The sequence below is a fragment of the Falco biarmicus genome, chromosome 5 (genome assembly GCF_023638135.1).
Source record: "Falco biarmicus isolate bFalBia1 chromosome 5, bFalBia1.pri, whole genome shotgun sequence".
Taxonomy (NCBI): Eukaryota; Metazoa; Chordata; class Aves; order Falconiformes; family Falconidae; genus Falco; species Falco biarmicus.
The window spans coordinates 30,266,780-30,293,923 of record NC_079292.1 but is presented as its reverse complement, the minus strand read 5'-3'; the positions used below and the strand labels follow the sequence as shown (position 1 = coordinate 30,293,923).

The following is a 27,144-nucleotide window of genomic DNA, read 5'->3' as shown; positions in this document are numbered from 1 at the left end:
TCTCTGCTTTGGAATAATAGTAAACAGTATGGCTGCATTATTTGAGACAGAGTCACTGAGTTTTAATGGTTTGTTTATTAAGAAAGAGAAGAGTTTAATAAGATCCATTTAAAAAAAAATACAGCTAATCTATTGTCATAAAGATATTTTGAAGTAGTGCCTTCTTGAACATCCAAAAATGAAGGAATTGTTTATCTTGTATCTTTTGAATTGAGAAACACCTAATGTAGTTGCAAATGATTCAGTTTTGTGTCTTAAGCAGAAATCAATAGCTTGAATAGCTGAGAAGGAATACATGTACTCTTATTTTGTATTCAGAAGTGGATTTTACCTACCTGGGCATCATCATTTTTTTACCTTCAGTGGAAATTGGTTACCAGGATAACAGGTTGAGCAGCCAGTTCCAATGTTACAAGTTCTGTTGTAAGGAAATTATATCAATTCATGTATAGTTCCGATCATTTGATACAAGAGGTAGGATATTTGCAGATGGAAGACAACACTGGAGAACTTGCAGTCCCTGACACTGCTAGACCTGCAATAAACACAGGTTAAAGTAAGTTTTCTATAGGATTTCAGATGAGATTGACTTTGATTTAGGCTTCAATGAGATGTTTGGTTTTCATTGCTTATGTTAGTGCAGCTTCTGTAAGAATTATTTCACTGTTTCTCTTGAGTCTACTGAATCTTCATTTTACAAGGCAAAAGAAATAAGTTGTGGCTTTGCAAAATATAATAATAAAATATCCAAACGTTAGCAAATTATGCTGGATTCTGTAAGCAAGAATAATGATTCCTAGATGGAAAGCTTAGAAGATTTCGAAATTTTCTCTAGCCTGAATATTTAGGTATTAGGCAACCGAGGTGCAAGATTCTTCTTACTGACTTACTTTTGGACTTCAGTGGAGAACTGGAGAAAACGCCTTCTGGAAGGGTGGTATGGTTCCTTATGTTTCCTTTGTTTTACATGATGTATTGTTATAAAGTACATCAAATATTGGCTCACAGTGCTTAATATCTTTTCTTTATCGTTCTGCTGTTTGTTTCATCCAGGAATTTCAAAAGGATTGCTGTAAAATTATCATTAGATGAATTCTGAACACAGTAAAAAGGACACAAATATTTATGACTTACTACAATAGCAACAGTATAGAAAAAAGATGGAAGTAGAATACAGTCCTAAGTCTATTTACTGGCAGTTGTTTTTTCCTGAATTTTGCAGAATAATAGTACTCTTGCTTCATTTTCATACAGAGAAATCCACTTTGGCTCATGTGGAACAGTCTATGCTTCTGTAAGATTAGTGGAAAACTGTACATGTTTGACATATGACTGAAACATCAGAAGCTGTCAGACATGGTTATAGACGTTACTTGAATTGCTACAAATACCTGGCAGCAGTACAGATCGTCTTTAAAATGTTTGATCTTTTTGGACTGTGTTAGTTAAATGAAAAGCATGTATACAGTTTCAGGAATAAGTCGTGCCTTTCTTCTGTTCCTGTTGACATGCATATATGTAATACAGATTTGTTTAGCATCTCTGTTTTCTTTGAACTGTGATTGAATAGATACTTGAGGCTTTTCTGCATATTGCTAATGAATATAATAGTCATGAATGTATTTTAATTTTTATTTTCAAGACGATAAAATCTTCAGTATCTGTTGATTTCAGACTGAACAAACCAGATGGTTCACCCAGTGAGGAGCAGAGTTTGTTGATAAGTGCAGCTTTTCTTTAGCGCTCATATTGCTCCTTCTGCAGCAGTTCGGTACAATTGTGTGATCTTTCTGCCCCTTGTTTTGGGGACAGGATCATAAAATAAATCAGGCTGGATGGAACCTGGGGTCCTCTCAAATGATTAGTGTCTCAGTACTTACCTACTGCTATTACTGCTTCTCCTCCTTGAACCCTGACTCTACACATAGAGTCTGGGAGACCTGGCTGATGAAGAAGGCACAGAAGAGGTTGGTCACCCTCCATGCTTGGAGATTTTCAAAACTCAACTGGATACAGCCTTGAGGTACCAGTTGCCCCTGTTTCGAGCAGGAACTACATGACCTGCTGAGGTCCCTTTGAGTACCTCAGCTCTATGTGTCTACTCACCCTAAAGCATCCATCTCCTTCAGCAGGTGTCCCACATTTTCCTTGTTCAGCTTTTTACATCCAACATGGTAACAGAAGCTCTCCTTTTTGGGACAGGAACATCAACAGACTTCTGTCTTGATGGAGAGCAGTGTTCCTCTGAATTTCAGTTGCATATTCCTGCAGCTTGCATTAGAAATTGGAATCCATAACTCTCATTTGATACAGCGTACATTTCATTTTTTTCTCCCTTTGGTCTATAACTAGATTTAGTAAATGAAGCTTCATGTCACATGTTCTGCATAGACTAGATCCTAACTTGTTCATAAATTCAATTCTTTAATTTTCTCCATTAGCCTCCTCTCAATGTGATCTTTTTTTATCTGCACTACTCATTCTTTTAGGACTTCTTTATTTTTTAGAAAATGTACTGTAGCACATTTACTGGTAATTACAGAAGCTTGTTTTAATTACAGTTGTCAAAGAATATGTTTTATGATACATTATTGTTGCTGCTGTTCATAACTATTCTCTACCTTTACAAGTGGAAATTAACGTAGGGGTTTTTTAGTGATGTGTCTGGATCGTTTTTTGTGGTTAGGAATGATTTTGTGAAGAGCAATAGCTTCAAAAAGAAATTATCTTAGGGGGAAGGGAGAAGCATATGTTCCTAAGAATATCCATAAGTTATTGCTGTTGCCCATTCAGAATGATGTATGTATTTATATATTGAAATAGAAGGTTAAAATTTCAAACTGTTGCAATCCAACATGGAGTAAATGTGGAAATTGAGAATAATTTTTATTGGGGCACTGGTATGCAGTAATGAAGATCATAGTTTTGCTGACCATAAAGACGTGTACAAGCAACGAACCTTTTTCATCTGATTTTATCAGCATGCAGATGTGAAAGCACTGGGCAGTATGTCATGGGTGAATGTTGTCCGCTGCAAAAGGGTTTCTGGGCAGAGCAATCTAGTAGACACCAAAGGGTGAATAACTGTTTTACAATGTGACAGTCACAGCCTGTGCCTGAGTGACGTTGGTGCCAACGAACTCGTGAATTCACACGCTGCTTTAAGCTACAGATATGTTCATCCAGTAAACCTCAAGCTGCAGAACAAATGGAAATTCTCCAGCAACATAACGTTGAAAGATGATTTTTTTTTGAGGTCTGCTGTCTTGTAGTACTGGTATATCACATTCATCCTGACCTGCCAGCAGTTCTCCTGTGAGACAGTTGTGCTGTTGGAGCTGCTGAAGGCCACTCCTCTGCCACTGCTTTCTTTTGCCTATTAATCCGTTAACCTTTTCTCCAAAGTACATGGGCCCGCCTGAAGGCCTGTAGCTATTTCATGTGACCTTTCCCATGGGAAAAGCCCCTCGTTGCTGTAGTCAGCATTTCATTTGGCAAATCCCCTTAGCCTTTTGAACCCTTTGTGGCAGGGTACTCTTTCTGCCCCCAGCCCAGATGTCTGGTCTCACTCACAGCCTTGAGTGTGCCTTGGGAGACCCGGTCCCTTGGTTCTCCCCTTGCCCCGTCTTCTGACGTTCTTGGTGGGGTGATGAGGAGATGACCATGAATTAGCTTGGCAAGACCTAGGCAAAGCTCTTTCAGATGGCTGATGATGATTTATAAATTCAGTGTTAAAACTGCACTCTTATTTTGAAGCATTTCTCTGCCAGAAAAATGCAACCTGAAGCCATCTCAGCGGTTTCTGCCATAAACTTGTGGATGTTAATGAATTTGAAGCTCGGAGGCTGTGCCAAGGGGCAGTTGTAAAACTGGGACTACTGAGTGCTTCAAGAGCTGATTTTGAAACCTGCTTACAGACTTCTGCTAAACTGCCTGATACTGGTCTGTCCCCTGCAACTCCTTAATGAATAGCAACTACAGACTGCAAGCACCTCTAACCTTGCTGTAGCCAGGAAACTGGACTCCTTTATTTTTTTAAAGATAGTTATGAAACACACGTTTTCAGTTGGTTTGTTTGCTCTGTTCTACTTTAGAAAGGACAAAATTAATATGTACCTGTTGGATCCAGCACGAGAAGGGTTTGGCTTCATCACGGGACTGCTTTGCAAGTGTCTCTGCAGCCATGTAGAAGGCGACACATGGGAATTTTTTGTAGACATCCATTTCTCCATTGACGGAAACTCATACCACTGCTGTGCTAAATCTAGGCACTACTTTTGGAAATGAAACCCAGGTTGGCCTTTAAATCTTGGTCCAACTTCCTAACGATTCTGAAGAACCTGTATTTAATCCTAGTGATCTGGTTTGGGATTTTAATTTTGAGTGGTCTTGGGAAGATGGGCTGCCTTTAAAAGGCGACCTTCTGAAGCTGTTTTCTAAACAACAAACAAGCAAATGCTGTTTATTAGCGTTACTTTGTGAAGAAGCAATGAACCTGTTCCAGTATCTCATTTACAACTAAAGTGCAGCATTCAGCTAATTGAATACATGGCTACTGTTAATTATTTTGTTACGGCTAATTGATATTCACTGGGATCATGTTGCTGCAGCCCCATAAATATAATATTACCTTACACGTTTTTATTTCTGCAGTGAATTCTCTTCTGTTGGCATATTTATATTGTCTCCTGTATAAATGAATATTTAATTTTTTAAAACTTGCTATGTCTACGTTACTGTACAAATGCCACAAATGTGGAAGAAACTTTTTTTTTAGTTTCTTACTGGCCTACCAAATCTTCAAGTTACTTTCACAACATAGGGACCAAAGCTTTGGATAGATGTATTATTTAGTATTCTTACAATCTAATATCTCTACTTTCTCGGTGGTATGAAAGCTTTGATAGGATCAGGGCAATAAGCAGCATGAACATAATTTGCTTCTTGGGCGCTGTATCTTTAGTGCAGTAAAAGCTGGCTGTTTAATCACTGATGATCTTGGAGGGCAGGGAACTAGATCAATGCAAAAAACCTAATAAACTTTCCAGGACAAAAACTTACATTCAGTTGAATATCCTTGGAACAAATGTTATTTGCATTCCCCCACTCATATTGTCTTCCATATATATATAAATTTGGTGATCAGACACTGTTAAACAAATCCATTTCTCTCTTTTTTAAATGGTGTTTGATCAGCAAGCAAGATGCAGATAAAAATAATTTAAACTCAGCTGGACTCAGAGAAGAGAGTGGGTTTCATCTCCTCTATCATTAGTGTGCCCTTGACCTGTTGTGTTTTTATTTGAAACTTTTTTTAAAAAAAATTTAAAATTACCCTGAAAATTTCTGCACTTGTGAATTGTCAGTAATGGGGTGAGTGAATTAAGCCATGATGCTCTTGTATGGGTTTTATTATATCTCACTGGCTTTCCAAAGTCAGTTTTGCTGCTTGGTTTCAGGTCATTGATAGGATTGTGTGAAACACTATTGAATTGTTAGAACTAAAACTTAACTGAATTCTCATGAGCATTATGGAACGTTAATTTTATGTTTTCTTTCTCACTGACCTATTTATCTCCACTTGCACAAAAGGAATGTTCGTGAGTTTGCAAATATTTTAGGGATCATGAGGTGGTTAGACATAAAATATTCACGTATGGGTAATTGCCATAATGCTTTGAAGTATTGTATTAGATATCTGGGAGAGGGTGGTTTTGGGGAGGCACAACCTGCAATGAATTTTCAGCTATTTCTATAACCACCAGCTTTGGGAGGTCGTTATCTTGGAAAAGCAAAATCACGATCAATACAAAGCATGGTAGTTGGCTGTGGAAAAACCTGTAATTAGTGAATAAAGGCTGATTAAAATGTTGGTGGACAGGGCTGTAGCATGTGCTCCATGGCAGTATACTGGAGATGGGTGGTTGGCAGAGGCAAGGTTTGGTTCATCCAAGTAGAATTAAAATCTGACTGTGTGCTTTCTGGATGAGCAGGGGTATTTTGGTTAAGTTCATACAAAAAAACGCCACCAACTTCCAAGCAGTTTTCAGTGTTGTTTTTAGAGATTACAGATAGGCCTGACATGCATGCATTTTTTTGCATTCTTTCTGTTTATGTGTCTATTCATAAATTTAAATTTATTTATTTTACTTTTTTATATGCTTCAGGATATAGAAAAAAAGGTAAGTAGTTAAGTAAAGAACAACCAACAATCAAATGTTTTTATTTTATTCTTTGTCTGTTTGCAAAAAAAGAAGAGAAGCTAATCTTGACAAAGAGAATGAAGCCCTGCACTGATACAAGTGTAGCATAGTATGTGCTGTAAGGTTTCTGACGTGCTTCTGTAAGCATGACCTGGAGATACCATCTTTAGTAGTAGGAGTACAAACAGTTCACCATTTTACGTGATGCTGCTAAAATAGGAACTTTTTGCAGCTGGTATCAGTACCGGGGTGAAAAGAATATGTTAGCAGTAAATGGCTAATGTTGAATAGGCAATTGTGGTAATGACCACTGATAGTTAATTATTAGTCGCTAAAGATATTTTATTATTAAAACATTATGAGCCTGGAATGAATTTGCGCTGTTAATTTAGATGTTAAATCTTCCTTAGCTTGTTAAAAATCACTTGTCTAGTATTTCTTCTAGAGGACTTACCACTTGTATGTGGTTCTGTGTGCAGGTGCGCTCTTTTAATGTATTTTATAATTCTTAATGAGTCACCTACTAGATATTGTTACATATTGTGATGACCAGCCAAGAAAATGTCAACTTCCTCAGTAGTGCTGGTAGCAGTGTCTCTTAACTGAATACTCAAGTCACATTAGTATTCAAAAGATACAAGTTCAGAATTCTTTTGTATTATTTTAAGTTACTGGACATGGGAATGATCCTGCATTAGACTATTTCAGCTGGCTTAGTTGGATATTTCAACTGATCTAGGAGTTTCTATAGGAATGATTACTAATTTTAAAGAGGACTGCTGGGTTTTAGATGTACTTTAGATCTGCTTTTGCAAAGGTGTAAGCATTTGGTTCTTTCCAAACCTTCATGTATTTAGGATTAAGCACATGCGAAATGCATCCCTGAATTGGGGTTTGAAAGAAAAAACAGCTACTTCAAAAAAATTCTTTTTACTACTGCCTAAAAATACGTGGATCCAAGTCTAGCTTTCCGGTGTCAAAATGTCCACTTAGTAACAGCTAACAAATAAATATTCAGGCTCTGCATATATATAATGTATGTGGGTTTTGGTAGCTTGAGCAAGTTTGCCCAAGTTCAGAAGTGATGTGCAAAGTTAGTTAAAAAAAGACCAAACACAAATACAAAAACCAAACCCCAAAGCATCTCAGCATGGTATGCTTGGTTCAGTCTTCGTGACATTTCCAAATACATTTGGACAAACTATGACACAGCTGCTGAGGAGGGAAGGAGAAAATCCAGTACAATAGACAATTTCTTTACATTTTCAATGCAGCAATCATCATCTTATTAATGTTCTGTTTGGCAAAAACTAATAGGCTGCAGTTTGCAATCACTGTATATTCCTTACTGGTACAATTTATAGTAGAAGCTTTGCTTTGCAAGTGAGGCTCTTTCTTGATCCAGTTTTATCATTCTTTTTGATCCAGTTTTATAATTTTTTTTCTAGGCCAGGCAGCTGGAAGAGAAAGACAGAGAACTGAAGAAGCACGATGCCTACTACAAAGAGCAGCTGGCTCGACTCGAAGAAAGGGCAAGTCTCCTTTCCCTCTTAATCAAGAGTTTCTGTTCATTTCTGCTACTGACTTTCTGGTTATGTTTTACTGTTAAACAAGATGACTTTTCTAAGGAGATAAAGATTAAAAATGTGGCCAGAGGGGTTTTTTTTGGTTGTAACTGCTACTGGTTTTGGCTTAATATTGACAACGTGGAGGCTTTAATGTTGAGGATATTGTTTTCTTTACTAAGTTCTCACATTTGCAATGAGATTTCACCTGTCACAGTAATTACAGAGAGAGAAAAAGTCTGAACGAGGTTGCTTTTATACCAGCACTGACAAAGCGCCAGTGTAAGTGGATCAGTAGCACCAAGTAGTCTTAAAATTGCACATGGAGTGTGAAGATATATTACTGAATTTCCGCTGTTGTTGTAGTCCACAGTTTCTTTCTCTGGGTGGAATTAGTGGTTCCTCCAAAAACCACCAGCACGTGGAGTGTAATGTTAATGGCAAGTTGTTTATGCCATGTTTAAGAAGCACTTCTGTGCCTTTTTTTCACAGTAGACTTTAAACTGTACGGAACAGTTTGGTAAGCTGTGCAACATGCTTACAATATTTCAACATATTGCTGTTAGCATTCTTATTCTTTATAGGGTATTATTTTGTAGGATATTAATTTCAAAAACTTACTGTCATCATTTTCTAGATCCCAGGCTGGTTGTAACCTTTAGCCTGAATATATTTGCCTCCTTTACCCCTGTGCCTTCTTCCTGAGCCCACCTCTTCTTGATTAATTTGGAATTTTTTTAGTTAAATTTGAAAATGATCCGAAGAAGATATATATTCATTTTTGCAGTTTAGTAAGATAGAAGAAAACGCCTTGTTTTTATGGATTAGGAAGAAGAGCATGTTGCATGAATTATCAGTGTGTATAATTGGTCTTAATGAATATTTTAAATAGAGGGCATATCAGATACTGTCTCAGTGTTTTGTCCTGCCATTTTAAAGATGACATTAATGAAGTCCATGTTCTTGGCAATGAAAAATGGTTTGAAAAGATGAGAGTAAATTAGTTTAATGATTCTAAAATGGTGCATTATTTAAGCAGTTAAAAATTAAGATCCTTCAAAAAAAATCCCCACAGAATACCTTCCTTATTCTCAAATAATTGTCTGGTGTTAGGGGAAAAAGCATCTGCATTGTCTCATCCAAACTGGCTTCTTACAGGGCAGTTGTACCTCTGCTCTTAGTCATCAGCCTTCCATTTTATCATGACAGTTCAAGTAGTATTGGAGTAATTTATGGCGAAGGCTGTGTGATAAACCATGATTCTTTGTTGGAAAGCTTTTCTTTTACCTTTTTAAGGTGCTATGCAGTGAATAAGATTTTATTCTTAGTCATTTTTCACATTAAAGTAGGTCACTGGTACGGTGCCTTTGCTTGCTTCTGTTAAGTGAAGACTTCCAATGGGGAATCATGTTTTAACATGTGTGTGAATTGCTGTGTGCAAGTGAGATAATGAACTATAAATAGCTGTATTTGAGTACCACTGAAGTGTTATCCCCCAAGTGATGTGAAATAGGTGAACTCTGCCATGTCTTGCTTTCTCTTCTCGTACTTGGAAGTCTCCAGGACTACAACAGGTGGTTCTGAATTGACTGTCTTATGCCATGGACAATGTTTGCTCTGTCTTCAGAGTGGAGTTCTCATAATATTAAGGCTTGTCTTTTCATTCTGACTTTCTATTTGTACGCTAAGAAACCTTTGCTTTGCCAAGTTGTCATCCGGTTGGTTTTCAAAGTGGATGTGCATACCTCTTCCACACCAAAAAAAAGAGAGTTGTTCAAGCTCTGAAAGGAGGTGAACTCAGTGCTCAAAATCTGACTTTGAACTTTATCAGAGATGTGGAGATTACAGAATGAAAACCTGCAAAAGCGGAGAGGTCATGTCTCCTGCAATCCCAGCTTCACTGAGGCTGCAGCTGTTATTAAGGTCATTTGTGAGATTCTGTATTGGTGATTTTTGAGCACTGGGATGGAAATAGAGCTTTAAGAAAAAAGGAAGGTCTGGAAAGGCCTAACGTTCTGGAAATTACAGAGTACAATAATAGGCTGCTTATTTGTTCCTAAACTTGTCCTGATTTCAGTGAAAGGTACACAAAATCAGAGCATGGGCTGTTCAGCAGAGAAAAGAGCAGAAGGGGAGGTGGGATGGGAGCAGAGTTAGTAGAGCTCAGAGAAGTAATGTCAGTATGAAGGAATGTGCAATGTGAGTCTATCACCTGTGACAAAGAATGCTAATTACATTCTCAGATCATTCTTACATCAAATAAGCACACTTCAAAAATACTTCAGTTATATGAATGTGGTATTTCTGTCTGTTGCATCATTGAGTGTCAGAGCTCATCTGTATGATTAATTGGCTTTTTGATTACTTAGCTTTTTCAATTAGAAGCTTCCTATTTGTGTTCTTCAATGCTGCTGAAAAAACAATGCAGACATTGATAATAAGGGGAGACGACAACAAAACAGATTAGTGTCAGCACAGTATGCTCTTTATGGAGAAAATTATTATACATATTCAGTGCCAGATGAAGTCTGTCAATTATAAAATATTTCAGTGACTGAGTGAAGATGCTCAACCTTTTCAGGGGATTAATACAGGACAAGATAACTGTGCACCAGTGACAGCTGTGATACTAAAACATAAACAATTCTATTCTCCAGGGCAATATCTGTTCATAAATTTGGTTTATGTGCTAAAAACCTTTTGATACTTTCCAAAAACTGAGCGATTCCCCTAACAGCTGCCAGTGTTTCTAGGTCAAAGATAGCACATAAGCTATGAGTTATTACATGCTCCACAGCATCAAAGCAAAATGAGATAGTTTAACAAAGGAGTTAAAGAATAACCTTCTCATACTGTATATCTGACTAGGATGTAAAGCTGTTATTTAAGAGTTTGCACATTAAGCTTTGAGGAAAATTTGACAGTGTTTTTCTTTGTCTGCTTACAGGCTAATGGTGCTTCTTGACTACAGTAAAAAAAACCCCTGAGATAGCAGTATTCAAATCACTGACATATGTGTACCCTATGTTGTCTTAATTATTTACTATAATGAGGTGGCATTAGTGGTATTTTAAAACTATTTTATTTTTCTTTTGAAGTAGCAGAGCAAGAAAAAAGAGAACTAAGATCTTGGGCAGATTGAGCAGCTTACTACCTGGAAGAAGAATCCTACGACCTCTTTCTCTAACACTCTCTGGTGTGTGTATCCACACTGTGACACTTCTGTCCTGTTGTATTCATCACTGTTCTGTTCAGCTCCTCCACGTCCACCATGCCTGCATTGTGTCACCAGTTTCAATGTCCATTCCAAGCCACAGTGGCTGTAGACTTCATAACCATCTTTGCACCTCTAATGTTGCTGTTATCTGTAGGTTCTGGTCAACATCAAAAGTTGTTTTCATTTTGTCTACAGAGCTGAACGACACCCTGTTGTTCCTTCACCCAGTTGCTTTTGCTTTAGAATTTTTGATATGAAGGAAAGATGACTAGATCCTCTCCTCCTCCTGCTTATAGTTTTGCCATCATACAGGCAGTCACAGTGAGCTGTGTCTGTGCGGGCTGCTGTCAGTTTGAGAATAATGCAGCTCTGCCTAGTTCAAATTTTCTTCAGCAAATCCAACTATTTTCATGTTACACTGCTTCATAATACTATTACGCATCATTAGGAGAATCATGCCCCTAGTCATAGGAGCAGAAGGAAATTAATTTTAATACACTGCTGTATGACACAACTACTTAGTTTATCAGTGTGAATGAGCAAGAGATGTATCTCCGTATTGATCAGGATATTTCTTATTTGAGCTAAGTTTCTATGTTTGCGAGTTTCGTGGAAATACTTTCAGTAAGTACTGAGTAATATGCATGTGAATATGCATATGGTGTAAGGTAATAAAATTAAACTAGAGCACAAGGCTGATGGGGAGCAGCTGAGGGAACTGTGGGGGGTCAGCCTGGAGAAAAGAAGCTTAGGGGGGACCTTCTCGCTCCCTACAGCTCCCTGAGAGGAGGCTGCAGCAGGTGGGGGTCGGTCTCTGCTCCCAAGTAACAAGTGACAGGACAAGAGGAAACGGCCTCAAATTGTGCCAGGGAAGGTTTAGATTGGATATTAGGAAAAACTTCTTCACAGAAAGGGTAGTCAAGCACTGGAACAGGCTGCCCAGGGCGGAGACGGAGTCACCATCCCTGGAGGGATTGATAAAATGTGTAGATACAATGCCTAGGGACGTGGTTCAGTGGTGGGCTTGGCAGTGCTGGATTAACGCTTGGACTCAATGATCTTAAAGGTCTTTTCCAATCTAAACAATGCCATGATTCTATGATTCTGTCAGCATTTAGAGGTTTCACCGTTATGTTAGATATACTACGGATACAGCAGTCAGCAAGTTGCTGCCCTGATAGTTCTTCCTTGCTGATTCTGTAATTTCTGTTCATGTCCTTGCTGACTTTAGTGGCCTTTGTGCAGGTAGACTCCTGCACCATACAGGGCTTACTGCCCTGATCAGAGCCTGAGAATATAGACATAAGTTCTGGAGATGTGATACTTTTCTCTGCATCCATTTTTTCATGACTTAAATTTTGAGGAAGGATTTGCAGATCGTAGATTTGGCACTTAATTTGGGGATTCTACTTACCATGTAGACTGTCAAGGAGCATTAACCTTAAGTTAAGATGAGCACACAGAGCACAAAGCTGTGAGCTCATGGCACATACTATACCAGGTGTTAAATAGTATTATCCATCCTGCTTGCTACAGTAAATAGGATTTTGCTATTATGATGTGTCAGGATTTTCAGAGAAATCAAATTTACTAGACACTAAACTGCCATCCTCAGTGCTGAGCAGCTTTATTCTGGGATCTTGCTTTCATACTAATCCTGTTGGTAAGAAATGCTTACACCAATTGTGTGGGGAAATTATAATTTAATGATCTCTTCCTTTTTTCTATTCAAGGCTTAGAATGGACCAACGTGCTTTGCAGTGATAGCCCCAGTGCTCAGAAAAGGAGATGATATACAGTTCAGCTTCACAGCCAAGTACTGGCTTTTTGTAGGTGTTTATAATGAACATAAGTGCTAAGATGCAAACAATGTGACTTCCACATTTGTTCAGATGCTTCAGAGTCTTGTTTACCTTTTCAAATCTCAACAACTAAATAATCAGAATCTGTTTGCCATGGTTTTTGTAAACTGTGGTTTGCAAGATGTAGATAACAGAGGGGGACTCTTATAAAGCAGTATAATAACTACAGACATTTTTATTTGCCACAACATATTTTAGCAGTTTAAAGGCTTTTGTTTGTATTTGTTTTATCAGTCTGTTTACTTTCTTCGATCTTGCATGATTGTATCAGCAAGAATTTTATAACCAGAGGATGATTCTGCTCTCACCTTTTCTGTTTAGAAGTTTGTATTTGCTAGAGCAAACATGTTTACTCTCCACACGTTTGTACTTGCATTCTTCCATGTCTTTCAAAATCACGTAACAGTGATGTAGGTACAGCACTTTGAGACTTGAGGCTGGATCCAGCAAAGTAGGAAATGCGTTTGGCTGATGATAGTATGTACTGAGCATTTAGAGGAGACACAAGGAAAGCTCAGCAAACCTTTTGTCATTGTTCCCATGAAGAAATGGAATTAGCTCCAGCGCAGAGCTGACAGAGAGCTGACAGACTTGCTAAGTTGTGCTTGTCGATTAAGTGCAGTGTATGTGTGCTTTGTTGGACACAGGTTTTTAAGAATTGTCCATTGCAATAACAAAATGCTGCTCAAACAGATTTCTGTTCAAAACATAGTTTATAGCAACAGAAATAATCACTGTGTTCTACACTTGCTTTATATTTTCCATCTTCCTTACCATGGATAATTAAGCAGTCTTTGGGCAGCAGCTTTAACGTATATTGCCAACATCTTTTCTGAGAACAGGGCCTGTAAAGGAATCTTTTATAACTTCCCCAACTTTTACAGTTTCTCCAGTTTGCCTCCATGGAGATGCTTCATAGTCCTCTGTCTGGAGAAGTGAATTTTTTAAATGTGGTACAGCTAAAACTGCTTGCTCTTTTTCTTTCTTCTGCTGTTTAAACTGATGCTTCCAGTAATGTCTGTGTTGTCTTTGACCTAACCAAACTGCTGTACTTCAGAAAAGGCTTGCTGAATGGCAGTTTGTAGACCTTCCCTCTCTTTAAATACTAGTATGCCTATGTTGTATTAACAGTCATTTTTAATTTTAGCCAGTCATTACAGCAGCAGTCTCTAAATATCCGTGGTTGGAAAAAAAACAGTTTATCATTCCTACCCCCGCTTCTGTTTCTGAGATGTTCCCACTGTTTTTTTCTTCTTCTGTTTATCTGGCTGGCTATCTATTTCTCTCTCTCTCCCTCCCCATATCAAATATATATACATGCACACACACACTAAACATACACCTCCTGTATATCAATACATTAACTCCATTTCCAAATGCTTTTCAGAAGCGATAAAATATATTATGGCTTTCATCTGATGAATTCTACTGCGTATCATATCATTGTTAATGAGTTGTATTATTTCTGTCAAGTTTTTGATATCTTTTTTTCTTAAATGGCTATTCAGCTGCGACAGTGGGTTTTTGCAGTTTTCCCCAAATTGGTGCAGCAGGAGACTAGAGTATAAAATCAAGATATATTAATTTCTCATTTTGTACTTGGGCCAGGAGACTTTTCTATGTCCGAGCTCATATGCTGCACCAATGAGATAAAAGTAGGAGTTCATCAGAGTTTCCCAGTGCTTTGTATTTCCATACTGCTCATGAAAACCACCCTTTTTAGTACGGACCAGAGCGTAATGTTTTTGTCAGTTTAGCATAATAAAGCTGTCAACCCAACCTGTGATCTTGCTTCATGTTGCCAATATTAGAAAATTTCTGTCTTCAAATTTCATTATATTTTGGGGACAGAGCTTTTGTTGAATGCTTCTTGCCTGGCAGGTTGAGATTAGGAAACTTGCTACCAATTACAATATCTGAAACCTCAACCTGATTGACATAAACTGAGCTGTAGCCTTCTGACTGGAATGCTGCATTAATGCACTACCTCCGTATCTTGCTGAGCCACAATCATTATTCTGAACAATTGTTTTTTAAGCCTTAGTTTTATTTTTTTCTGCTCTTTATCTTTTATTTACCATTTATGAATAAGTAGCTGTTTGTTTTTAAATACGCATCTCACCCATATTATTTTTTTTCTCTAAGGCTGCCAAATAAGCGTGATGTCTTCATCTGAGACATCTTCCCATTAAAAATACCTGGTTTGGTCTCATCTTTCACTATCACATGTCCAATCAATAGCAGTGCTGAAATGCTGCTTAATAACAAAATAAGGAGTTGTTCCACGCTGAATAGTAGGTATCGATGTTTCTCTAAATGTTTGTTTATAGATTATTTTTTCCATTCTCTGTGTGTGTCTTTATATAAATGGAGACCAAAAATAGTGCAATAACTAATATTCCAAGCTTTTCCCCCATGTGCAGTAAGATACTTGACAGCTTTTAATGTGTAACTACTGTTTTCATATAGGCTGTTTGCAGTCCATTTCTTACAACTTTCTTTTCCTGAGCAGCTTCTGTAATTTTTTTTCTTGTATCACTGGCTAGAACTGACTCTGATATTTTCCCTCCAGTCTTCTTGCTATATTTCATTATGCCTTTTGTCCTAAAATGCCATTTTAAACTTGTCCTGAAGTCTCTCTTTCTGCCTATAGGATGCCCCAGTGTCATTCCCTACAGAATTTTGGCACTGACATTTTCTGAGGTACAGGGGAAGGTGTTTTTTTGAGGTGCAGTTGCACTGTCTGTGTTATGCAGAGGTATGCTCGGAAAAGGGGATGCTCAAAACCTCTAAAATTCAAACTTTTGGAGATTTTGGTAGTTAATAGAGGATTTACTAACCCAAGAAACAGAGAAATAATATTTTCCAGGAATTGGCTATTTTATATGTTTATCCAATATCATGTAGTTTTATAATACTTTTTTTTTCAAAAAAGCCATTTCTATTCCTGCAGCTTTTAAGTCCTCATACCTTGAATTCTATTTTTTCTTTTTTTTTTTTTTCTTAACTTTTCTTCCGTTATACAATTATCACTGCTCTGGATCTCAGCATTTACTGACCTTCTACTGTACTTTAAGAATAGGAGTTTATTTACAGTTCCATGATAACTGCTCATTGCTAATCATTATTTTTCTGTGAGAGTGTTTCAGTTGTGTTAAAGTCACTTGAATCTTGGTGCTTGTGAAGTCTGAACACGTATATATGTTCTTCCTACAAATAAAAAATATAGATGAGGATAAACTGATGGGAGCGGGAACATAAGAGGCAATATGGAAAACCAAAGCAGTCAAAAAGCATCATGTTGGGCAGCTCCTTTGGTCTCCCTCTTGTTTAATCCCATGTCCAAAATTGTGTTGTCAGGAGGGCTGGCTAACGCCTTTCCCCTGCCATTGCTTGCCTTGTCTGATGGAAGGACTGGAAATTACAGTGAACAGGACCTGTGGCGTGGGAGCAAAAGCGTCTCTCCTGTGGGATGGCTTTCCCACAAAAGCACGTGCCGGATCCTAATGACGCTAAGCAGGTTGTTCATCCAGCACCGCTCACTTTTATTAATACAAATTAGTGGATGCATACAGTTAAACATAAACATGTCAGTATTGCCTAAGTCACCCTTAGTGAATGTGTCTGCATTTGTTTTCATTTATAGTTTGAGCTGCACTTTTCCCCCTTCCCCTTTTAAAGGAGCAAAGTATTGTGAAAGACAAATTTTTTTTAATATGCAAAATGGAACAAATCAAAGAAATTTGTCATTTCAGTGTTAAAAGACAGTGTTTATCGCATTTCATATATGGCAAAATGTTTTAACATATGGGTAGCTAATGAATAAGCAGCTTTCATTTCACCAGTCTATTCCCTCCTCCCACCCTCTTTCCTTCACAGAAACTGAAGTTTGGGAACAAATACTGTACTAAGTTAACACTATATTAAAACAGCACTTGGTGAGATAGTTTTCTTGGATTTCTTTGTCAATGTAACATATTTAGAAAATACTGCAGCTCCAGACTTAACCACTGGAGAAGTAAAATACTGAATTTTTAGGATACCTTCTAGAGATTTTGCTGGTTATATTGATATTTGGAGTAATTCCACAGGAATAAACATTTAGTCTCTTTCAGTTTCCTGGGAATCTGATAGAAATATTTTCCCTTAAACATATTTGTCGTTTTACTATATATTCACACTTTTTTTTAAATTGTCCAGTAATTTTACTTCTGAGGAAGCTGAACATTGGATGTAAGGAAGGGGAATACAGACCTGTTTTCACTTGTTTTCTGTTCTCTGTCCTTCGTGCAATTGCATTTAAACCCAAGAAGTATGTAATTTAAGTATACTTCCCATTTAAACAAGTATCAGTGATGCGCATTAAAATATCCTTTGAGCACCCTTTCTCTTTAGAACGATGACAGCCGGCTGGGGGCCGAGGCCAAGTGTGTGAGGGGCAGCGGGGCTGGGGGCAGGGGGCTGGGAACTGCCCGGGGGAAAGGGCCGGGGGGGCTGGGCACAGCCGCTGGGCAGGAGCCCCCAGCGTGCCCAGGTGGCCAAGGGGGCCAGCAGCGCCCTGGCCGCTGTCAGAAGCGCTGTGGCCGGCAGGGCCGGGGCAGTGCCCGTCCCCCTGTGCTGGGCACCGGTGCGGCCGCCCCTCGGGGCCTGGGCTCAGGGTCGGGCCCCTCAGGGCAGGGGGGACGCAGAGGGGCTGGAGCGTGTCCAGAGCCGGGCAGGGGCTGGGGCAGGGGCTGGGGGGGGGCGGCGGGGGGAGCTGGGGGGGTCAGCCTGCAGAGGGGGGGCTCAGGGGCACCTGGTGGCTCCCTACAGCTGCCTGAGAGGAGGCTGCAGCAGGGGGGGTCGGTCTCTGCTCCCAGGGAACAAGTGACAGGGCGAGAGGAAACGGCCTCAGGTGGCGCCAGGGCAGGGTCAGATGGGCTGTGAGGGAAAATGTCTTCACGGAAAGGGTGGTCGAGCCTCGGAACGGGCTGCCCAGGGAGGCGGTGGAGTCACCATCCCTGGAGGTGTTTAAAAGACACGTAGGTGCGCTGCTTAGGGACATGGTTGAGTGGTGGCTTGGCAGTGCTGGGTTAACAACTGGACTCAGGGATCTTAAGGGTCTTTTCCAGTCTAAATGATTCTATGAAAACACCCCCTTTTATGCCCAGCATAAGCAGTACTTAGTAATTTTTCTCATTATAAAGCAATAAGTTTTATGTGAAATGTTGCCACGCTTTTTTTGTAAATAGTTTTGGAAACCTAAAGGCAGAAATAGCCTTCCTAAGCATATAGCTGCTTAATTTTCACTGCTGTCAGTCTGAGTGATATTTTAATTTTTTCTGCCCCTAAAAATATTTTAGTCTCATAACCGATAGATAAATGAGAGAATCCCCAGGAAATGCTGCACAATGTCTCTATTTGCCAGCACAATAAATGCAGAAGCTAATAAATGTCCTCTTACATCAGGAGGAGGCGTATAATGAGTAAATGATGGGAAAAGGAATTTGGGAAACAAATGATCAATCCAATCTAAGTCGACAAACAATTTCTTAATAACTTGGCCTTTGGTGGGAGAGAGGGCTCTGCTCTGCTCAGAGGAGCTGCTGAAATGCAGCACTAGGTTCGGGCAGCTTGCATCTGGCAGCTGGTGGATTTTCTGAGGCTGTTTTAGAATCACTGAACAATAAGCTATGATTCTGACACAGCCTTTTTCATGTGAGGTTTTGGCATTTCACCGTGTGGGTACGTGTGCATATAGGGAAAAGGGACAGCAGATTTAATCCTTGTTTCTGTAGGGTAAGCACAGGCAATGCTGGTTTGGGGGGAAAGCCTTGTGTAAAGAACATGGTTCACACTGTGCTTGAGGAAATCAGTGCTCTGTATTGGCTCCTGGTATAGATATATCGGTATATCATCTTTCTCATCTCATTGTATTGTGCTCTTCGTGTGCAAGAGATCAAGTCCTGCCCAGGAGTAGTTGTGGCTAGAGCTGATATTCTTAACATCAGGGAGAGTCCAGTCATGGTAAGAATTGAACCAAAATCTTAGGATGTGACCACGTTTTAAGCCCACTGCAGAGAGGGGAAGATATACCACTTTTTTTTTTTTATAACGTTAGTTGTGGCACAGATCTCTGCTTGGCCCAGGCTTTGCTGCAGAAGCAGTGAAAGGTTAAGTACACGTTTTTTTCTCTATTGAGAATTCAATACGCAAAGGCAGACTTCTGTATTCCTCTGTATTCTATGAAACTACCCAGAAACTGAAATACTAGCTTGAAACATGGGGAAGGAACCCAAAGTTCAAGATGACCGGTAAGGTTTGTAGAAAGAAAACTGGGGAAAACAGAAGAGAGGGGGAAGGGAATCAGAATAATGGACCTGGTGACAAGCCTAGTGACAACTTGTTTTCAGCTGAGGTTTTGCTTTAAAGAGAGCAAAACCAGTTTGTCTTCAGCATTACTCAGATTCCTTTAGAATTCCTGAGTCCCCATTCCTTCAAAAGGAATGAAATAGACGACATTGAGTTCCTGTATTTGTGAGATCCTTCCTGGAAAAATGATTTGTCATTTTTACACTAATACTTCCAAGGTGAAGGTTTCTTCTCTCTTGCATTCTGTTTTAACCGGTTTTCAGCCTGTTTATGAGTTCCGTGTCAGATAACCCACTCGGTATGAAATAGATCCAGCTCAGCTGCAGAGGGGCTTGTTGTTGCTTTTGTAGTTTTTAATTGGGATATCGACACAGCTTAGCAAAAGTGGTAGTGAACCATCAGTAGCTGGGAGAGGGGAAAGAAATGATAATGCCAGGCTGGTGGCATGTTCAGCTCTCTTTAAGCGTGTCAGAGAAAATTGAAAGTTCCCCCATCTTATACCTTTCTAACTGAAAAGCATTATACCTGAAAGCTGAGACTTTTCAATATGTTTCTATTCACATGCATATTTCTATGCCTCAAAAGGCCTTTCCTTTTGAAATATGGAAAGATAATCATGTGTTTGAAATGAGTAGATACTCTTTTGCCACTTTTGAAATCTTTATTTTTTTCCCCATGTCAGAAAGTTTAACTGTTTGCTTTACTGTGGGCCATAATCACATAGGAATATGTATTTATGCACACCAAAACACAAAAACATAGCTGCAGTAATTAGGAAGCAAATTCAAATGAATCACAGCAGAGGCGTTCAAACATACGTCTAATTCTCAGAAAAGGATTATAATTTTTTAAAATGTCTTACCTTAATAACATTTTAACGTTTTCCATATCTGGTACTGCTGTAATCCAGTTAAAGATTTTTTTTTTCCCTGCAACAAAATTTATTTCTTGTTCATCTACATATTTATCAAACATAAAAACCCAAAGAAGATATTCCTTGTTCCCAACAGACTGTGACAATAATGCAGAATATTTTTTGGTGTTTGATACCATATGTATTTTTTAAAAGCCTTGCAGATAATTGTTGCTGCATGCCAGCTCAAATGTCTGTTCATGCCAAGCTTGCTACTGATTTCAATAGTTAATCCTCCCTAGCCTTCAGTTCTCAAAAATAGAAGCATAGTAGTGCTTGGCAGTGGTTTACATGATATAGACTATAATTACTGTTTCTACAGGTATAAATACTTGCATTTTGACCCATGTTATAAAAAATGCCTCTATTATTATTTTTTAAAAATAAATGGCAATTTTGCCTTTGATTAATGAGTGAATGTTTGAACAGAAAGTCTGTTTGACAATCCTACTTCTGTTTCATACCTTGGGAAATTCACTATTTTTTCATTACCTCATTTTCTCCAAGCAAGAAAAGAACAGTATAATCATTAAAATAGCATACCGACAGTGATTTCTTTGATAAATTCTATAGAAGGAGATATCGCGCAATATATTAACTGGAGAAGTAAGCAAGTTAAAATATCCAATCTTTGTGTTAACCATTTTATTCTGCAAAATGTCTAGAAATGTGAAGGCATGATTTTGAGTTACTGTTTACTCATTTCTTGCTTAACTTGTCTAATGGGCTTTTAAAGTGTGCATCATAGTTGGTTTTTTTAACAGATTTCATTTTTAAGATACCAGATTGTTTTTTTCATATCAGGTGGTTAGAGTGTTGCCTGTGTATTGCTCTTTAGCATTGAAACAGCATAATGCACGTTACAAAACTATGTATTAAAAACTGTTCTAGATTGTAGTGAATGATATCTCATGCATTTTTTTTCACCAAACTCTTCTTTGTGGGATTTACAATAGAGTTAGGTGCTGGATATATGCATGGCTTTTATGATTATAAAAGTAATAGAGATTTTCACTGGGTTTCTTATCCCCCCTCACCTCGGGTTTCAATTGCACAAGACTTGTATTCAAGAGATCGTGTTGGAAGTGAACACAGCATACCAGAATGATCTTTTTGGAAGCTACGTATTGTTCAATAAAGCATAAGGAGAAAATAAGAGAGCTTTTGGGATAAGAGAAGAGCTGCAGTCTTAAATCAGGCCTCCAGGAGCCTCGTTCTCAGGAGGTGCCATCCCTGTCCCGTGTGTCAGACACTCGGCATCTTCATCTGTCCTTACTCAAGACACCTTGATATAATTTTTTGTAGTTGAAGCTGTTTGATGTGGTTTCTTTATAGGAAAACCCGCTGATATCTTTGCTGTCTTGTCTGCTTTAACACCAGTGAATAGGTACACTATTTTTTTGGCTTAATGTACCAAATAATGTATTGCCAGCGTAACACACCCCTTGAAATGAACACAGACCATACTGTATTCATTGCACGTTTTAAACAGATTTCTTGATCTTCCTTTCTTCTTAAGAAATCACTGCTGCTACTGTCACCTAATTTTTTGAAACTTTAATTATATGTTTCAAGTAATGTGCAGAATGCTGAGGACTTCAGAATCTCTTGCGACTGAGCAGGCAATAGTATTTCAGTAGGCCTTCAACTAGGCAAAACAAAATATGGATGTGTATAGGTAAGATGAATTACTAGACAACAGTGCAGGTTGGGCTTCCTTTTGTTAGAAAAATGAAGAAATTTTTTAAAATACTTCTTCAAAAGTAGAAAATTACTCTTGAATTCAGAAAACTCCTGTGAAATTTTTTCTTTGAACTGTTGCCATGAACTGACAAGAGATGATTTCAGATACTTGTAAAATTGAAAGAACTTCATAAAAAACTGAAGAATCCTTGCAAGACCTGTGCTTTTATATTGGAAAATCAAGTATAACATGTTATGTGTTTTTACCATACAGCATGTAGAATATTTTTGAAGTGGGAGTTTTACCAGTGGTTAACAGAACAGGGATTTATTGACAGCATTTGAGGGGACCTACAATGTCTTTTGATCCGACTAGTTGATGGAATTAAGTTTTCAGACACATTAACCCATTTTCATGTGGCTCTGTTTTTACTGCCAGTGTTTTACTTCTTTTCTTGACCAGGCTATTAGAAATAGTATGAAAGTGGAGGCAGAATAAATAGAAAGCTACTGTGTGCAGGTACCATAAATACAGTTGTCGGTGGTGTGATCCGTAGGACACAGATTTAATACAAATGAGGAATCATCCTTGGAAGTGTTGAAGACTCAACTGGGCAAAGTCCTGAGCAACTTGGTCTAGTTGGACCTGATTTGAGCCAAGAGCTTGGAACAGGTGACCTCTGAAGGTGCCTCCTAAATTATTCTATTAGTTGGCACTATAAAATGAAGCTTGCTGATTCAGGGGATTTACCTTACCACTTGTTACATCTGGAGAATGAATAAATAATTACAATAATGTATGCAGCATTGCAAAGAGCTACTGCAGTATTCAGTAACCTTATGATGTTGTAGATCCCACAAGGTATTTCCAGATTTTATAATAGCAAAATGGATGTTTTTCCCATAGTGGATTGAAGATAGCTGACAAATGAAAGATATGGAGCTTTTGTTGAGTAGCTTTGGAACTGTGGAGGGAAAAAGGGGAAAAAATCATGACTATATCAAGTGCATTCTGAATGCTTCCATGCATTATGTAGATGTAACGTGTTATGTAGAATAAAACACAAAAAATTAAATTGCAAGTACTTCCATATATTTATCAGGCAACTGCGTTAATCGATATAGAGGTGTAATTTATCTAGCTAGACCTGTTGCTGTAAGGAGTGAAGGAGAATTATAAATGATTGTGGTTGAGTGTCTGGTATTTTGAAAAGAACTACTGTGTGTGAGTCTTCCATCAGTGGTTTTGCTTTATTTTGCCATTTTATTGGCATAGTACAAGTGTATAACCATATTTATTGCAGAGAAGTTGTGCTAAATTATGGTGTCTTTGTATATCCTCCTTGGTGAGATTCTACAGCACTGATGCATATTTTCTAACTTAGCTTAAAGTGGAAACATCTAGTCTGCATTCAATATTTAGGTTCATTGAGTAGTTGCTGGTGAGGGATAGATGCCACTGAAGGTTGATCAAACCATCTCATCAATTTAGTGAGGGAATCATTTGCTGTTCATTATTGAGGAAGCATAGTTTAATCATCAATCTATAGGTAGATGGGATTAGGCATGGTGAATCCCATCCTGAGAGACAAATGGCAGCACGGGTAGAGGGATTAGCAGACCTGCTTCATAATAACAGCAGTGACCTACAGGGGCAAATTTTGAGTTCCTGACATTTGCGAAAATAAATGGACATGGTGCGGGGGCGCTATGTATGTAATGCAGAGTACGTTATCAAGAAGCAACTGAAAATCTGTTCCAACTAATGAGGAAAAGCAGATAGGCTGTGGATGTCTGGAGAATTACAGGTGTATAGCACAAGTGATCATTTAAAATGGAAAGGAAAAATAAAGACAGCAGTAGGAGAATATACATAAGTAGGACAGAAGATACACTAAATACCTGTGGGATGATTGAAAGGCAGAATGATGGCTCTGGCTTGAAAGATGCACTGAGCACTGTGGGAGGGAGAATTGAAATGTATAGTAGAAATAAACAGAACCTGCGAAGGATGCAGGAAAAAGAAGCTCAGTAAATAGTGGTAATCATCTCTAGAGGTCACAAAACTTTTTTAATGGTTTTAAATTATGAATGGTTTTAGAGGTCTGCATTTGAATTATTTGGTCTAGTATATCATCCAGCTGTAGGAATTTTGTGGCATGTTGCCTTATTACTTGAGAGCAATAGAACCACATTTTTAACTTCCAAAGCAATGTATTTGGTGCTAACGATTACGCTGTGGCATGCTGCGACACTTAATAGGTTTCTTTTTCATAGGTCCTGGATTTTTTTTTAGCAGTTTTTTGAGTGAGAAGGCCACCTGCCTTAGTTTTGGCTGCATTTCTTTCAGAAGGCCATTTCCAAACAGAATGGGTCTGCTGGGATACACTGTTGTAAGAACATTGAAAAATTCTCACACATTTTAGAAAAACATCTCATTTAAAGATGCTTGGAGCTGATTTTGATTATTGCTTCACTAAATGTGCACATAGTTCTCAATCTAGACTGAGTGTAAAATGTAGTTTTCTTGAATTCAGGTACGTATCAGGCATCCAAACAACTACATACAATGTTTTTCATCAAGCGCTTTTTTATATTGTTAGCGTTCTTGTTGTACCAGTCCTGGTATTTCCTCACTGCTCACACACAGTGTTCAAAGCATCTGCAGAAGACCATCCTTGAAGTATTTTAGTCACTTCATAATCACAAAACTTGTTATTGATACGTAGTTTTTTAGTTTTGCTCAGCTCTTGTACAGCATCAGCTGTCAGTTGGCTCATACTTTGAGACTGAAAGACTTTCTGCCTTGATCTCTTGTAGTAGGTGGTTTGACATGTGTCATGAGCTCTTTGCACAGTGAAAAGATGACCTCTCCATATTTACCTGCTCTTTACTGTCCTGCTGATTCTGACGTCATCAGAATCTTTTCACCTGACAGTGATGTAAACAGCCAGATACCAACATTGCCAACAATATCAAAAAAAGTCTGTTGACTGAATACAAGTATTAAAGTGGCCCTGAACAATAAACTCACCCTACCTGGATACTGCAGCTTGTAATTCTACAATACTAGCACTTTGGTAGTATCAATCAAACTCAATCTTGCGCTGTGCTGAGACAGTGACCTGAGGAGAGTTACCACAACTTGGTATCCATTCAGAAAGACAAAGACAGAAGTTTTTAAAGCTGTGATGTAGAGCCAGAAACAAGCCGGTGAAATGTCACTGTTGCCAGGGCTGTTGAATTGAAAGAGACAGAGTATTTTAGAATTTCTTCCAAGAACTTTATTCTTGATCTCTTGAGGGTCAGTGCATAAGTGTTATTTGTGGCAGCATTGCACATTTCAAAAAAATGGTAATCTTGCACTCATTATGCCCTTAGGCAACCCATCTAACTGAGCAGTGATAGCGGTAGATCTAATAAACAAAGCTAAACCCAGCTACTTTCCATTTATTTGAAAGAAGATGTAGCTAATCTGTGATTCTTTATGTTGGGCTTCTGCCACAAGATGAATTTCACATACAGCTGCAGAGCAGATTGCACATTTACAAGCCAAAACAGATTTTCATTCTGATATCAGATATATCACTGACTGTAAGTATACATATTCATAGAATTATTCGGACTGGAAGGGGCACTGGGAGGTCCAGCCTCCTGCTTTCAAAGCAAGATCAACACTGAGACAGACAAGGTTGTTGAGGGCTTTGTCCAGCTGGCTCTTTGACGACCTCCAGGGCTGGAGATACCACAATCTCTTCAGATCTCTGCCCCTTGCTTAATTATCCTCAGAGGGAAATACTTTTCCGTGCATTTATTTGGAACCTCTATTGTTTTGATTTCAACCATTGTCTCTTGTTCTCCCACTGCACATCAGCAAAGAGCCTGGTTCCATCTTGTTGATAAACTTCTCTTAGGGCTTCTAAAGCTGCTGTTGGATCAGAATTGTAGAATGGTTTGAGCTGGAAGGGACCTTAAAGATTGTCTAGTTCCACCCACCCTGCCATGGGCAGGGACACCTTCCACTGGACCAGGTCTCCCTAGATTGTCCTTTCTGAGCTAAACAAGTCAAGTAGTCTTTGCTTCTCCTTATAGAGCATGTCCTCCCGATGTAGTGTCACCTGCAAATTTGGTAAGCACGTACTCCATCTCTGGGTCACTGATAAAGATATTAAACAGAGATGGCTGCATCATAGACCCCTGAGGAACTCTACATGTAGCTGGCCTCCAAGCAGAGTCTCGTGATCCGGCCAAATTTTCATCCATAATTCACAGCAGCAATTTTCTTGTACTCTTTTGACCGCTTTAATGGGATATCTGTCTGACTCTGAAAGCTGACCAAAATGAGTTTGAAACAGGTGGTGTTTAAAGTGATTTTTCCAGATCATTCCTCTGACTGCAGAGGATAAGCAGCAGCGTCTTAAAATTATGGCTGCTGTAGTCCATAGAAGAGCTACCTTGAACTCAGTGCTTGCTGTCTCCATTAGAAGTTTACAAAATCAGCTTTGTGGGTAACCTCAAATTTTCTTCCCTTGAGTCTCTAATGCTACTGGACTTTGTAAAAGTTATTCATGCAGCAGACAAGCTGCAACTATGTGTGAATGTAATAGAAGACTTAAGATAAGTGGACTCTTCACTGCGGTAGCAAAAATAGGGGGGGTTCAATTATATATATATATATATAATGTACAGTGTGTACTTTGAAATAAAATATTGAAGTGTCCTTGTAACCCACAGACAGCCATTCAAGGCTCATGCTGATCCTAGTTTGCTTGTGAGCTGATGTATTTCCTTGCGTGGCTTCTGCTGTGCATAAGTAGCCCATTGGGTCAGTATTTAATAATTGATTCCGTAAAGGCAACCAACAATGGGAATTTTAAATCCTTCTTATGAATTCCTAGTGCTGTAGTCTGTACCTGACGTGACCGAGAGAAGGGATTTCTCAGTATTTCATGGGCATCACCCCTGGCAGCAGCAATACGCATTCCTGTGTGCCTCAAAGACAGCATCTGGCAACTTGCCATGTTCGGTTTCCATTTTGGGGGGGGGGGGGGGGAGGGGAGGGAGGATATCTGCTTTAGGACATGGAGAAATACTACCCATTGGTACATTACAGAGAACATAATTTATAACATGTAACAGTGAAAGGGATGGGACTGAGAAAAAAGTTGTAAATAGGAATCATTTAAATGAGGCATCTTGTCATCAGTAGGAGACGTAAATATAATCGTGCATTTACACGTGCATCTCTTAAGATTGAGAACATTTGTATTAAAGACTACTACAATTACATGCAGATTAGATGCTTGGCTGAATAGCTGTAAGAACTTTGAATAGATTTGTCCTTTTCACA

The 27,144-nt window shown here is 38.7% G+C and overlaps 1 protein-coding gene across 2 annotated transcripts in view; it reads left to right on the top strand.

Annotated features, from left to right (window-relative positions):
• CHCHD3 (coiled-coil-helix-coiled-coil-helix domain containing 3) overlaps positions 1-27,144 on the top strand; it is a 163,690-nt gene that overhangs the window by 96,999 nt on the left and 39,547 nt on the right. For both annotated transcript variants that reach the window (XM_056339902.1, XM_056339901.1), the window contains exon 5: positions 7,652-7,735. In XM_056339902.1, coding sequence (XP_056195877.1) covers positions 7,652-7,735 — 84 coding nt within the window. The remainder of the gene's footprint in view (positions 1-7,651; positions 7,736-27,144) is intronic.